Raw genomic sequence first — 11,446 nt, forward strand, 5'->3', positions numbered from 1 at the left:
TGCTCCGCACACAGTCCCAGGGACAAGGGATGACGCCTGTGGTATCCAGCTGGTAAAGAGACCCAATTCTAATTACATGTGACTATAAATGAATTAGGTTAGGTTCACATCTGCATTAGTGAGCAGAATGCATAAACCTCATGTAAGCCGAACCTCACTTCTTTATTCCTCTAACAACAAAATATGGGAACCTATATGGGGAAGAAATTGGTTTAGATGACCAACAAAAATGGTATGCCCTTTCCTCACTTCCTATAATTGTAAACGAGAGTCATGCTGCCATGTGGGCAAGCTTCAGTGTAGATAAGGATAGGGATGCCGTGGAATTCGTCGAGCCAAATGTTTCACAGAACCCTGGTGAAGTGGCCACAGATTAATTGGTAATCCATGGCCAGTGTACCAGAGCATTACGAATTTTCTACTAACTGCAGCAATCCCAACACCTTTTCTGATTGGTACTGTAGGTCTCCTTCACATCATCTTTGAGACATATTGCAACGTAATGATATCGCAGAAGCCTAACAGTCATAAGTAGAAAAACACCGTGAGCACAACTATAAGATGGTGCTAAGGTTAGGTTCCCAAACCATATGAGCAATAAGTATAAACCTAGCACTAAACTTAAATGCACTTTACCGAGTCTGGAGGCATGTTTGCCCGAATCACCCACGCTATCTAGCTAAAGGGGGTTTTACACTAAGCGATATCGCTAGCAATATCGCTAAAACGTCACTGATTTTGTGACGTTATAGCGATATTGCTAGCGATATCGCTATGTGTGATACTTACCAGCGACCGGCTCCCCCGCTGTCCATCGCTGATCGTGCGAGAATGTCCGGCTCCATTTCTCGTCGGGCGCTTCCTGCTGAGACTTCCTGCTGTGACGACGAACGACGCTGGAGGCGGGCGGGAGGACGTCTTCATCGCTGTGTGTGAATGGTAAGTATCGTCCGCTGCGTCGCTGCTGAATCGCTGTGAGGTCTTTCTGTATGAAAGCTCACTAGCGATCATTTAGCGATGCACCAGCGATCCTGACCGGGTCGGATCGCTGGTCGGATCGCTGGTGCATCGCTAAATGTAAAAGGGCCTTTACTCTTCTCCAGGAGAGATTGATCTCCCTAATGATAAAAGCACAACAAAATTATCTGATCGATGTCTCTCTGCTTGCTGCATACTTTAAACAGCACGTAACTGAAGAAGGTCACATCGACCGAAACGTTTTTTTCGTCTACTACAATAAATCTTCTTGGAAACACATTTAAGTTGAGTGCTAGGTTTATACTTAACAATCATAAGTGGCACTGGGAATGTCACACGTAGTAGATGGCTCACAGTGCTCCGGTCCAGCAGCTTTGTAATACCAACGTGGCCACTCAGTCACTATCCTGCAAATCTTCTTTTTCCCCAGATTTACATATAATGTTTCTTATGAGGGGTAATTCATTGGCAGAGATGTCTTCAATAGAGCAAGCATTTTCTGTGGTGGCATGTCAGCATGAATGTGTAATGGACAGGACGCAGATATGGCAGATCTTTACTGCACGCTAAGCACAAGTATGCACATATTCTTTACATCGACCTCGAGGAATCGGCAATATCAAAAACAAGTTTAGATAAAAGAAGGTGTCACGGAGAAGCACGATAAGACTGGGCATAGTGAGCCTGAGAGGGAGAGGTTAGATAATTTTTCATAGTTTGCCAGTGATTTTAAGTTGTAAAGTTACAGTGAAATGTGCCAAATGTATTAACAGCTTAGTGCAAAATAATGTACATGTACATCAGTGCTCGGGTGTGTGGAGGAGGTTCAGGAACAGAGCTCTTTCCAAACTGGGTAACCAGCATCTGTCTTGACAGCAGTGGTCAGGGCTGAGCTTTTATCTATGATGTTAACCTTTTAGATGCCTCTGCCATCAGTTTTTCCTGCGATACCATGTCAGCTGGGGGCGTGCTGAAGGTCCTCAAGACTGCCATATTAGTACATCTATGTAGCATAGGCGAAGGCTAAGCTTCATAAGAGACCGAGATGCTGTGACGAGATATACTGGGTAATGCAGTTTATGGTAAAAGTGATCAGACAGTCGCAGGTTCAAATACCCTGAGGAAGCTACAAAATTAAATGGACTCTGTCGGCACAGAAGGCTGTTGTAGCCAAGTACAGCTGCTCGCTGCTCCATGGCTGGGCCAATCATTTACATACACCCTCCTATTTGCTTGGTTTCCATCTATTTCCACCCTTTTCTGGCTCTGTGAACCAGAGCTGTCAATCAGAGGCGGTGGCAATTGAGGGAAAACAAGCAAGTGCTAAAGAGTATTTAAATGATTGTCCCCGCTATGGAGCACTGAGCGGCAGTACTTGGTTTGAACAGTCATTTTGTGCTGACGATTCCCTTTAAAGCGAATCTGTTAGCATGAAAATGCCATCTAATCTGCAGGCCTCATGTTATAGAGCAAGGGGAGCTAAGTGTAACAGTATATAAGGTAGCTGTCTGAGAAAGGATTCAGTATAACCCGTGTTATCATTTAATCCTCTCTTCTTTGAGATTTTTTTTTGTCCAGTGGGCGGTCCTATCAGTGACTGACAGCTTTCTCAGTATGTACAGCTGGCAGTCACTGATAGGACTGCCCACTGGACCAGAAATCCCATATATATCGAAAGACTTATCTCCCTCTGCACTATAACATGGTGCTTGTAGTTTGGATGGTATTTTCATGGTGACAAATTCCCTTTTAAGTAAAAAAAAAAAAGTGTGTAAAAATTCAAATCGCCCCCCTTTTCTTTCTTTAATTTTGTATAGCCATTTATGTAGTAGTATAGTCTTTCAAAATATTAAATTAAAAAACCTGTACAAAAAAGGCCATATAGAAAAAGTACCCCATTTATTGGACTCAATAAAACCATTAGCACGCCACACAGAATCAAGCCCTCACACAGCTCTATCAATGGAAAAATAAAATGTTATGGGTCTCGGAAATCTGCAGCACAAATCTTTTTTTTTTTTTAAATAAACTTGACTTAATACAGACTTGGAAAATCATATTTCCAGGTCATTTTTACCGTACAATGAATACTATAAAAAATAGGCAAAAAAAAAAATTGGCAACATTTAATTTCTTCAGTATTTCATCCCATTTTGAATTTTTTTTTCCCCGTTTTTCAATACACTGATAAAATGGATGGTGTCATTCAAAACTACAAATCATCCCGCAAAACAGTAAACACTTGTGTGGCGGGTAGGTCGACAGAATAATAAGTGCTGACTCTTCGGAAAAATAGAGGGGAAAAATGCAAATGTAGAAGCGGAAATGGACTGCAGAGGCAAGGGGTTAAAAGGTGTTTTTTTTAAGCAATTGAATTCTACAAATTATATGAGCTAGCATATATTTGTGCTAGAATTTGTGGCATTTTGTGTTGTAATTAATGATAAGTCGAACCCAACACACATTTTTCACAACTAATCAACTGTGGAAAGAAAAGTCGCAACTACGGTTTGATTGAAAACCATTTTTATTTTGTTACCAAAAGCGGTGTAAGTTGCACGCCACCACAGGAGATATTATGTTTTTAGATCAATGGCTATCTGCATACTATAATTTACACACGTTGTCTCTTTCCGGCGGTTTTAAGCGTCTCTCCTCCTAGAAATGCCAGAAAATGTGCTGCCAAAACACTCAAAAGAATCTTTATACGTCTTGCTGGTCACATAATGCTTTTAAAAAATGCCATATGTGAGAAAAGAAACTGCTCTTCACTTCTTTTGGCGTGACTCTTGATGGAAATCAGTCCAAACTAGACATCCAATCAAAAGGTACCAAAAAAGACTGCAGGATAAAAAAATCCTGGAAAAATGTTTGAAAAACTCTTTAAACTTGCTTCAAGAAACTACACCACTACACTACATACAGCACCGAAGGAATTTTCCCTGTTCAATAATCAATCCAAATGCTGGAGATGATACACAGCACACTCCTAGTCTTTAGACTATTTGTGGCCACTCCTGAGTAGTCACTGCTGATCAGTGGGCAATATAGTGCTGCAATCAACCATGTGTTAAGGATGCTAGATCTAATTAGTAGAGGTGGGCGAACCCCTGGATGTTGGGTCTGGCGAGATTGGCCAAACAGTTAAAAAAAAAAAAAAAAAAAAAAAAGCTGAGTTCGGTTGGCAAGAAAATAATAGCCAATTACCCAACGAACAAGAACTTTGTGAGCACTGTAAAGTGCTGACCACTTAGCCACTGGTCTGCCCCTGTCCTCGTCAGCACATCCTATAAATACAGGGTGATGTGCTAACGAGAGTGATGATTTTTACATCGGCATAAACTTTCCAATCGCCTGAGCGGTGTTTAGCTCAAATTTCTGGCTACCGGCAGTTTGTTTATATTGGCAAATAATTGGGAACAAGAGTTCTTACCAACTCTCATTTACTGATTACCGGCTTGTCTGAATGGACCATTAGTGTGTGCCAAAAGGGTACTCCTGGCCTACACTGGGGTTATGGGTTACTACTCCAGAGCTTCACCTACTGTCAGGACGGAGGCAGCTTTGGCTGCTGGTAATTTGGCTCCTGGCACTCCTCAATTTGCTGTTCCTATAAGAAGAATGGAAAGCTTTTCCCTTTACTCCGATCAGCTCATCATAGGTAAGAGGAGCACATAAAGTGGGAAATCTTTAGCTAACTTGCTGATATTCAGCAACCATCGTGTTTTTGTCAGATACTACATTTGCTCCGAGATCCGGAAACATTTAATGTGAACACTGTGTATCAGGGGGGAGGCAATATGGTGCAGATCACTTTCCATAGCACTGTATGCTGATGGCATGTGACTGAACAGTAGGTTTCTTCACATTTGATCGGTATGCACATTTCAGGTTCTTAGCAAAAATAAACAAGACATGTAAGAAATTCCTGAATGTAACTTGAACCCCTGGATGACTGCTGAAATCATACTGGTGCCAGTCATGTGCTGTCTTCATTGAATGTCAATGTTTTTCCTCTCTGTCTCTATTTTTCTACTGTAAAACTGTTTAGTAAAAAGTGTTTGTCACATTGAATTGCCACGTGTTTGGATAAGACACTGAACAGTGTTGATGCCCTTTCCACCTCCTCTGTGTGCAGATAAATGGTCTCCAGCTCTGCAGATCCGTACAGTGCTTCTATCAATTCAGGCTTTGTTAAGCGCACCCAACCCTGACGATCCATTAGCAAATGATGTAGCTGAGCAGTGGAAGACGAATGAAGCCCAAGCCATAGAAACAGGTATTGTTGTTTACTTGTAACACAATATAGTCTGACACCGCGTACACAGCCAGTCATGTAACACATACAATACTCCACTGCATAGCATGCATGATATTGACCACTCCTTTCACACTAAAGACAATAAAATTGTTTGATAATGCACCAAGTTCGCCCTGATTAGAGTGCCTTGTAAATCTATTCCTATTTTGACATGATCAGTGACACTTTTTAACCCAATCAGAAGATTAAAGAGGACCTTTCACCAAATTTTTCATGTTGAACTGGACACATGATGTAATAGTGACTGCAGAGCAGAATAAAACTTTTTTTTTCTTCACCTTTTCGTTGCAAAGATATTAGTAATCAAAGTATTTGTTAGCTAATTTCCGTGATGTGCATGTGGGTGTCATCAGAGTTTTCACTTTTGCCCTTTTTCCCTCTGTGCGAAGCTAACCAATCTCGCTGCAGAACGATTACACTTATCAGCTCTCCTCCCCAAACAGACAATATGGGGATAGGAGCAGTACAGCAGAGGTGATAGTGCTATGAGAGGAGGAGAGCTGATAGGGAAGAGTTTGTAATGTGACAGAGCTAAACACAGCTGTGCTGCCTCTTATGACACAGACTGCAAGAAAATGAAATTTCAAAGTTATCAATAATCACACTTATGTCTTTTGTGTGCACAGCTACTTAGAATTGCTCTGCAGTATGATCAGAGATGTCTGTTATGTCTCACTGCAGTAACTCGCTGCTTTTTATAAAGTTTATAAATCAAATTGCTCCTATTATTCAGCCCAAGTATAGATGTACCTTGATCAACAGTTCCTCAGACTGTATGATGGTCCCACAAACTCCCTCACAGTAGGATACTAGTATAGATCCTCCCACACAGTGTTCACCTCCACAGTTCCTATTCAGTATGATGCACCCACAAGTATTGAGTGACAAAAAAGCAAAACACTACACACATAGCCCTGTTCCCCCAATAAGCTGCTCCGATCTGTAATATGGATTGATGCTCCATGGATCACAGTTTACCTAGGTCTGATCTAACATGTAAAGTATGTAATATGTTTTGTTGTAAGTTGACATGCGGATTTGCTGTTCTCAAGCGTGGTCAACAGATTGGACCTGTCCTATTCTGCTGACTTTCTGGATCACATGAAGTACATGATCGGGGCCTGCTCGTTTTCATTGTGCATGTTGTCAGCACTGATGTCACATATGACAGGCCCACCTGTTTTTCATAGTGCTTAGTATATGTACCATGCGTCTGCAATAAGAAACAGCACTTTGAGCCTCCCAAGTTTGTGACATCAGTGATGAGGACATGTCCATTAGGTATTTATTCATATGGCACTCTAGGAGTTATAGCTTCTGGAAACATGCCTCTAAATCCAGAAACTTCAAATGAAAATAAGTGGCACATTCCAGGAGGATTAGGTGGGGTACATAACCAACAAACCTGGGAGTCATTTATGAATCTTTCCAAGTATATCAACGTTCATAATGTTCTAAAGAAGTATAAACTCCTGGAAAACCCTAGAAAAAGCATGGCTGTTATGATCTATTGCTGCTTTATTGTTATAACTTCTTAAGAGACAGGAGATCCCCTTGTAGTATATACTGAGAGGTATCTATGTGAATTGATAGCATTGTGATAACTGTGATTTTGCCAGTTGTTGAAAACATTTTATTGCCTTTACTTATTCCAGTATTCTTACACCACCCATAACCGATGCGTTATACTGTGATGTTTTATGCCGAGTGCATTAGACCTTATGTGAAATTGCAACTAATCGTCCACCTATTTTTCTCTTTGTTCTTTGCAGCCAGAGCGTGGACTAGGCTATACGCCACAAATAATCTTTAAGTTCTTCTCGATCTCCCAAGTGTGCATCAAATCTTCTGTTCTGCCAAGACTTCTTCCTTTTTTTTTGTTTGCATTTAATGGACACAGTCTTAAAAAAAAAATAAACAAAATACAGAATAAAAAAAAAGCCCAGACATGGTCGGTCTTTGGTGATTAAATGCACAGTAGCAAATCTCATGTCTTGTCCTAATTCACTGTTGTACCGCATGAGCAGAGGCAGTAGATTATCGTTAGCATGTTCAGAAGAGGTGGCGCTACCTCCGTATCTCTCCATTTTGGCATTGTGAGTTCAGTTTAGGGCCTGTAAATGGAGATGATTTAGGTTAGTTGCATCTTGATTTTTTTTTTCTCTCTTTTTAATTACTGGCCACCTCCCTTTTTATTGTCCTCCTAGTTTTGTTCTGTGAATGCAGCTAACCTGAACCTTGTGTGTTTCCGATGTAGACTATTCTAGACACAGTAGGCAGACAAGCTTGATTGAAGAAGCAATGGCAAAATCAGGAGGCCATTATGATCTCGGCCTTATCTTCACTAACCTCCTTTCTTTTGAGTGTTAAACCTTCCAAAGCTTGTGACCATTTTGTATGGCTTGTCTTGAAAAATCTGTATATCTTATGTTTTAGTAAAATATTTTTTTTGTTATTCTACTTTTGCCTTTGTACAGTTTTTTTCTTCATTTTTGTCAAGTTCATAAGCATTATACAGAGAAGTCTTCTCTTTCCCAGAAATGTGTCAAAGATGGTTAGCAGGACAGATGAATGAACAATGGTGAAATAGTCCTCGAATCTGGAGCTATTACAAAATGTCATGTTTATAATCAAATGCCGTCTGTTCAAGAGATAAATGTTAATGTGGTAATAGAGCAACTTCAGCTTCTGAATCCTTAGACTGGGAACACAAAAGTACTGCAGAAATGCAAGTCCCCAATCCCATCCATAATGGCAAATTCTCCAAGCCAGCTCCAAACACCCTCTTGTACTTGTATTTTTTGTTTACTGTGGTAATATAGGTGCAAAAATCTAAGAAATCGTAGTGGCCTTTTCCTTAGGCCAGTTTCATGCATCCTTGTTTTCTGATCCGAGTACAGACCGCAAACTTGCCATTGGTCATTCCGGAGACCTGCGGCCAGTCCATGCATCACTGTCTGTAATCGGCCAGGTATGTGATTATTTTTCATGCTTCACATATATGCATTTAGCGTCTGGACACATGGCTCAACAAAGAATACCATGGGGTCTAGACACATTTGGTGTATAGACCGGGGCTAGACACAGACTTATCATTTTATGCTACATTCCAGTGACCATCACAGTTCATACTACTGTCTTACTGCAAAAATATCGGTAAAAAAGACAAGGGGTAAAAATTGTTCAGTTTGCATGGAATTAATAACCACCTGTGTCATTCAACAAATATGTCTGTAATCCTAGTGACACATTAATATATAAGGCAGGGTTCAAACCTCCTCACTCCTCCCATTCAGTCCGCACTATTTGGTGGGTGCTGCTCGTTTAGTTGTTATGCATCTTACAGATGCCCTAATTGAGATGGTTCTGTCGTGGTGACCCTACCTGAGTGCTCGCATTCTTACATGGCGAAAGGGGAGATAAAGACCATAAATTGTGCATTTTCTAAATGTGTAGCATATGCATACAAGCTGGGAAAAGTTTGACCCTCTGCTATCACACTGTTAGTCTTGAGACTGTAGACATTAGAAGTATCGGCCAGCATTTAATAGAGGTTCTGTAAATGAGTTCATCATGGCACATAATGCATATTCTGCGGTAAAGAGTACCACAAGTACAGTCATCCTCTTGCATAGGATATTCTCGTGTCTGTGTTCCCGCAATATGTTCAGCCCTTCCACAAAAACCTCTTTGTAGAAGTTAACGCCCTTATGCAATTAATTAAGAAAAGGCAAAGGAACATCAATGTTAACTTTTATTTAAAGGGTTGTCCACTACTTGGGCAACCCAGTCTTAAGTGATGTACTCCCCAGTGTAAAATAGAAAAAAAATCATAGTGACGCCATTCCAGTGATGCCTGCACTGGTTCACACCGGCACTCGCGTACTATTTGCTGCAGCACACGTGTGGCATAAGTCCGCAGACTCTAATAGGCTTCGGTTCACACTTCCTCCGCGTTTTGTACAAAGTAAATGCAGCCTATTAGTGGCCGCTGACTGGCCACATCACTCGTGTGCCGTAACAGTGTTAGGCTGGAATGGTGCTGTTGCAGGTGAGTATCTGGGGTTTTTTTTTTTTACACTGGGGAATACAGTATTTAAGAAAGAGTTGTCCACTACTTAGAAATGTTTTAAGATGTCCATGAAGTCTTGTGGGTGTGCTGAATGGTACTGTTACAGTCTCTCTAGAAAGGAAGTACTGGTAGAGCCTGAGGAGATCACGTGGAAGATGTGGTCCACATACCAAAACTCTTGTTTGATGGCTGGGCAATGGATGCATGGGATGTTCACTTTTTGGCAGTGATAAATGGAGCGGAATACCCATACCATTGAGAGATAAACTAAAGTACTTGGCTACTAAATAATGTACTTGTATCAAACCGGAGCAAATATTGCCTGATCTGTGGGTGCTCTGGACTCTGATCAATGTCGTTCTGATGACCTATTAATAGAGTACATCAATAGTTAAAAACAAAGGCGTTGTCTAAAATTAAACCTACCTTTTGAGCGAAAAATGGCTGTACTGGGGTCGTAAGATTATACATGGGATACAATGTGTGCAATAACTCATGATTTCACTTTGAATACAGTTGTAAAAATAACAGAGGAATAATATCTAAGTAAAGCTATTGGCTGGCTGAAGTCTGGAGTGCATCACAAGATTTCATTTCCATCGTGTAAAATATTGCAACAATTTGTAGAGACAAGGGTGCCCGTCTCCTGCACATAATATGGAATATGTAAAATAGAAAGTTTCTCTTTTTGCTCATTATTTCACAGTGACCTCTGCAGCAGCTGCATGGACTGCTCAAGAGACCAAACTGAGCAGTTCCTTCCCCTCTCTGTGGGAAATCTCAGAAATGAATGGCTAACCTATAGACTGTCATTTTTGGTTTGGTTTTCTTTTTAATTGCACGGCCGCACTAAACCTTTTATGGGCAATCTGGATTTTCCAATCAGTCTGGGGTTGATGGACTCGTCACTGGAAATGTAATCACAAAGTGTCATTTGAATTACGGACGTCAGTTGTTTTTCTGTACCCTATTTATCTTGCCTTTCACTAAAGTTTACCCAGTATGCCCAATACATGACCCATTGGTGCTTCTCCCATAGAACTGATGTCAACAACTATCGGCAGTCCTTGGGTCAGAACCTGTCTTTGGTGGTGTTATAAATTCATCACTATATTTAAGACTATATTCAGTTCGGATTATGTTTTGTGCTAAATGCTACCGTCTATCACTGAGCTGAAGTGGACCATGTCCTGTCAGACCCCGCCAAGTGACGTTCCTGCTGGATAGAAATGAGGCATACCCAGCACAGTTGTAAATGGACGACAATGCAGATTTGTAACTTAGGCAGTAGTCGGATATTGTTTGGATACGTTTTGTGCATGCAAGTCGATATCTTGTGTGACGTCTGACTGCTCCGAGACCACATTATGTTCATGGTTTCAGCCAGTCATGAAGAATAACGTTTTCAGAACTCATTATTTCTTACAGTAGTGTCCTGTGAAATAGTTTGAAGTTCTAATTGTGCAGTTCCTCATCTAAACTTCTGTATGTTAATTCTTTAACTTATTGTAACACTTTGTAATGACTCATTAAGAATGTTTAATAGGTCCTCTCCTATAATGGCATGTCTCAATGTAAGATAACATTGCAAATAAAAGGAAGAACGTGTTTTGAGTCCTGCATTTCTTCCAGGGGTGATGACTTGACTGCTGTTTCATATTTGATACTATGGCTAGGAAAGATTATCGGGCCACAAGTTGGCTCTGTAACACAATTGTTTTACATGCTACAGCATTTTAATGAAAGGGAACATGTTCTGTAACGTTACTGACTTCCAAAACCTACATGTTGTACACGTCCAGATCGAACATCCGCAAGACATGCGGCGGTGACTCGAGCACCTTATATCTGAGCACGCTTGCTCGTTACTAAACATAAGTTATCAATATTAGATCTGTGCAGGTCTGATCACATCACAACTCCATTCAACGTAGCTGCCGAGAACTGCAGCTCAGCTCGTGTCAACAGTATGATTGGAATGAGTGCAGTGTAAGATTCTGTTAACTTGTTCGATAGCATCCTTTCCCTAAATCCACAAACCATGGATATGATTTACTAGATGGTGGCCCACTTCT

The 11,446-nt window shown here is 40.8% G+C and overlaps 1 protein-coding gene across 3 annotated transcripts in view; it reads left to right on the forward strand.

The window, feature by feature from the left end:
- Window positions 1-10,979, forward strand: part of UBE2N (ubiquitin conjugating enzyme E2 N) — a 36,791-nt gene extending 25,812 nt beyond the window's left edge. For all 3 annotated transcript variants that reach the window (XM_073554262.1, XM_073554260.1, XM_073554261.1), the window contains exons 3-4: window positions 5,117-5,257; window positions 7,072-10,979. In XM_073554262.1, coding sequence (XP_073410363.1) covers window positions 5,117-5,257; window positions 7,072-7,112 — 182 coding nt within the window. In that variant the 3' untranslated portion in view covers window positions 7,113-10,979. The remainder of the gene's footprint in view (window positions 1-5,116; window positions 5,258-7,071) is intronic.
- The last annotated feature ends 467 nt before the right edge of the window (window positions 10,980-11,446 follow it).

This window comes from Dendrobates tinctorius, unplaced genomic scaffold (genome assembly GCF_039654945.1).
Source record: "Dendrobates tinctorius isolate UK_male_01 unplaced genomic scaffold, ASM3965494v1 ptg000209l, whole genome shotgun sequence".
In the NCBI taxonomy this organism is placed as follows: domain Eukaryota; kingdom Metazoa; phylum Chordata; class Amphibia; order Anura; family Dendrobatidae; genus Dendrobates; species Dendrobates tinctorius.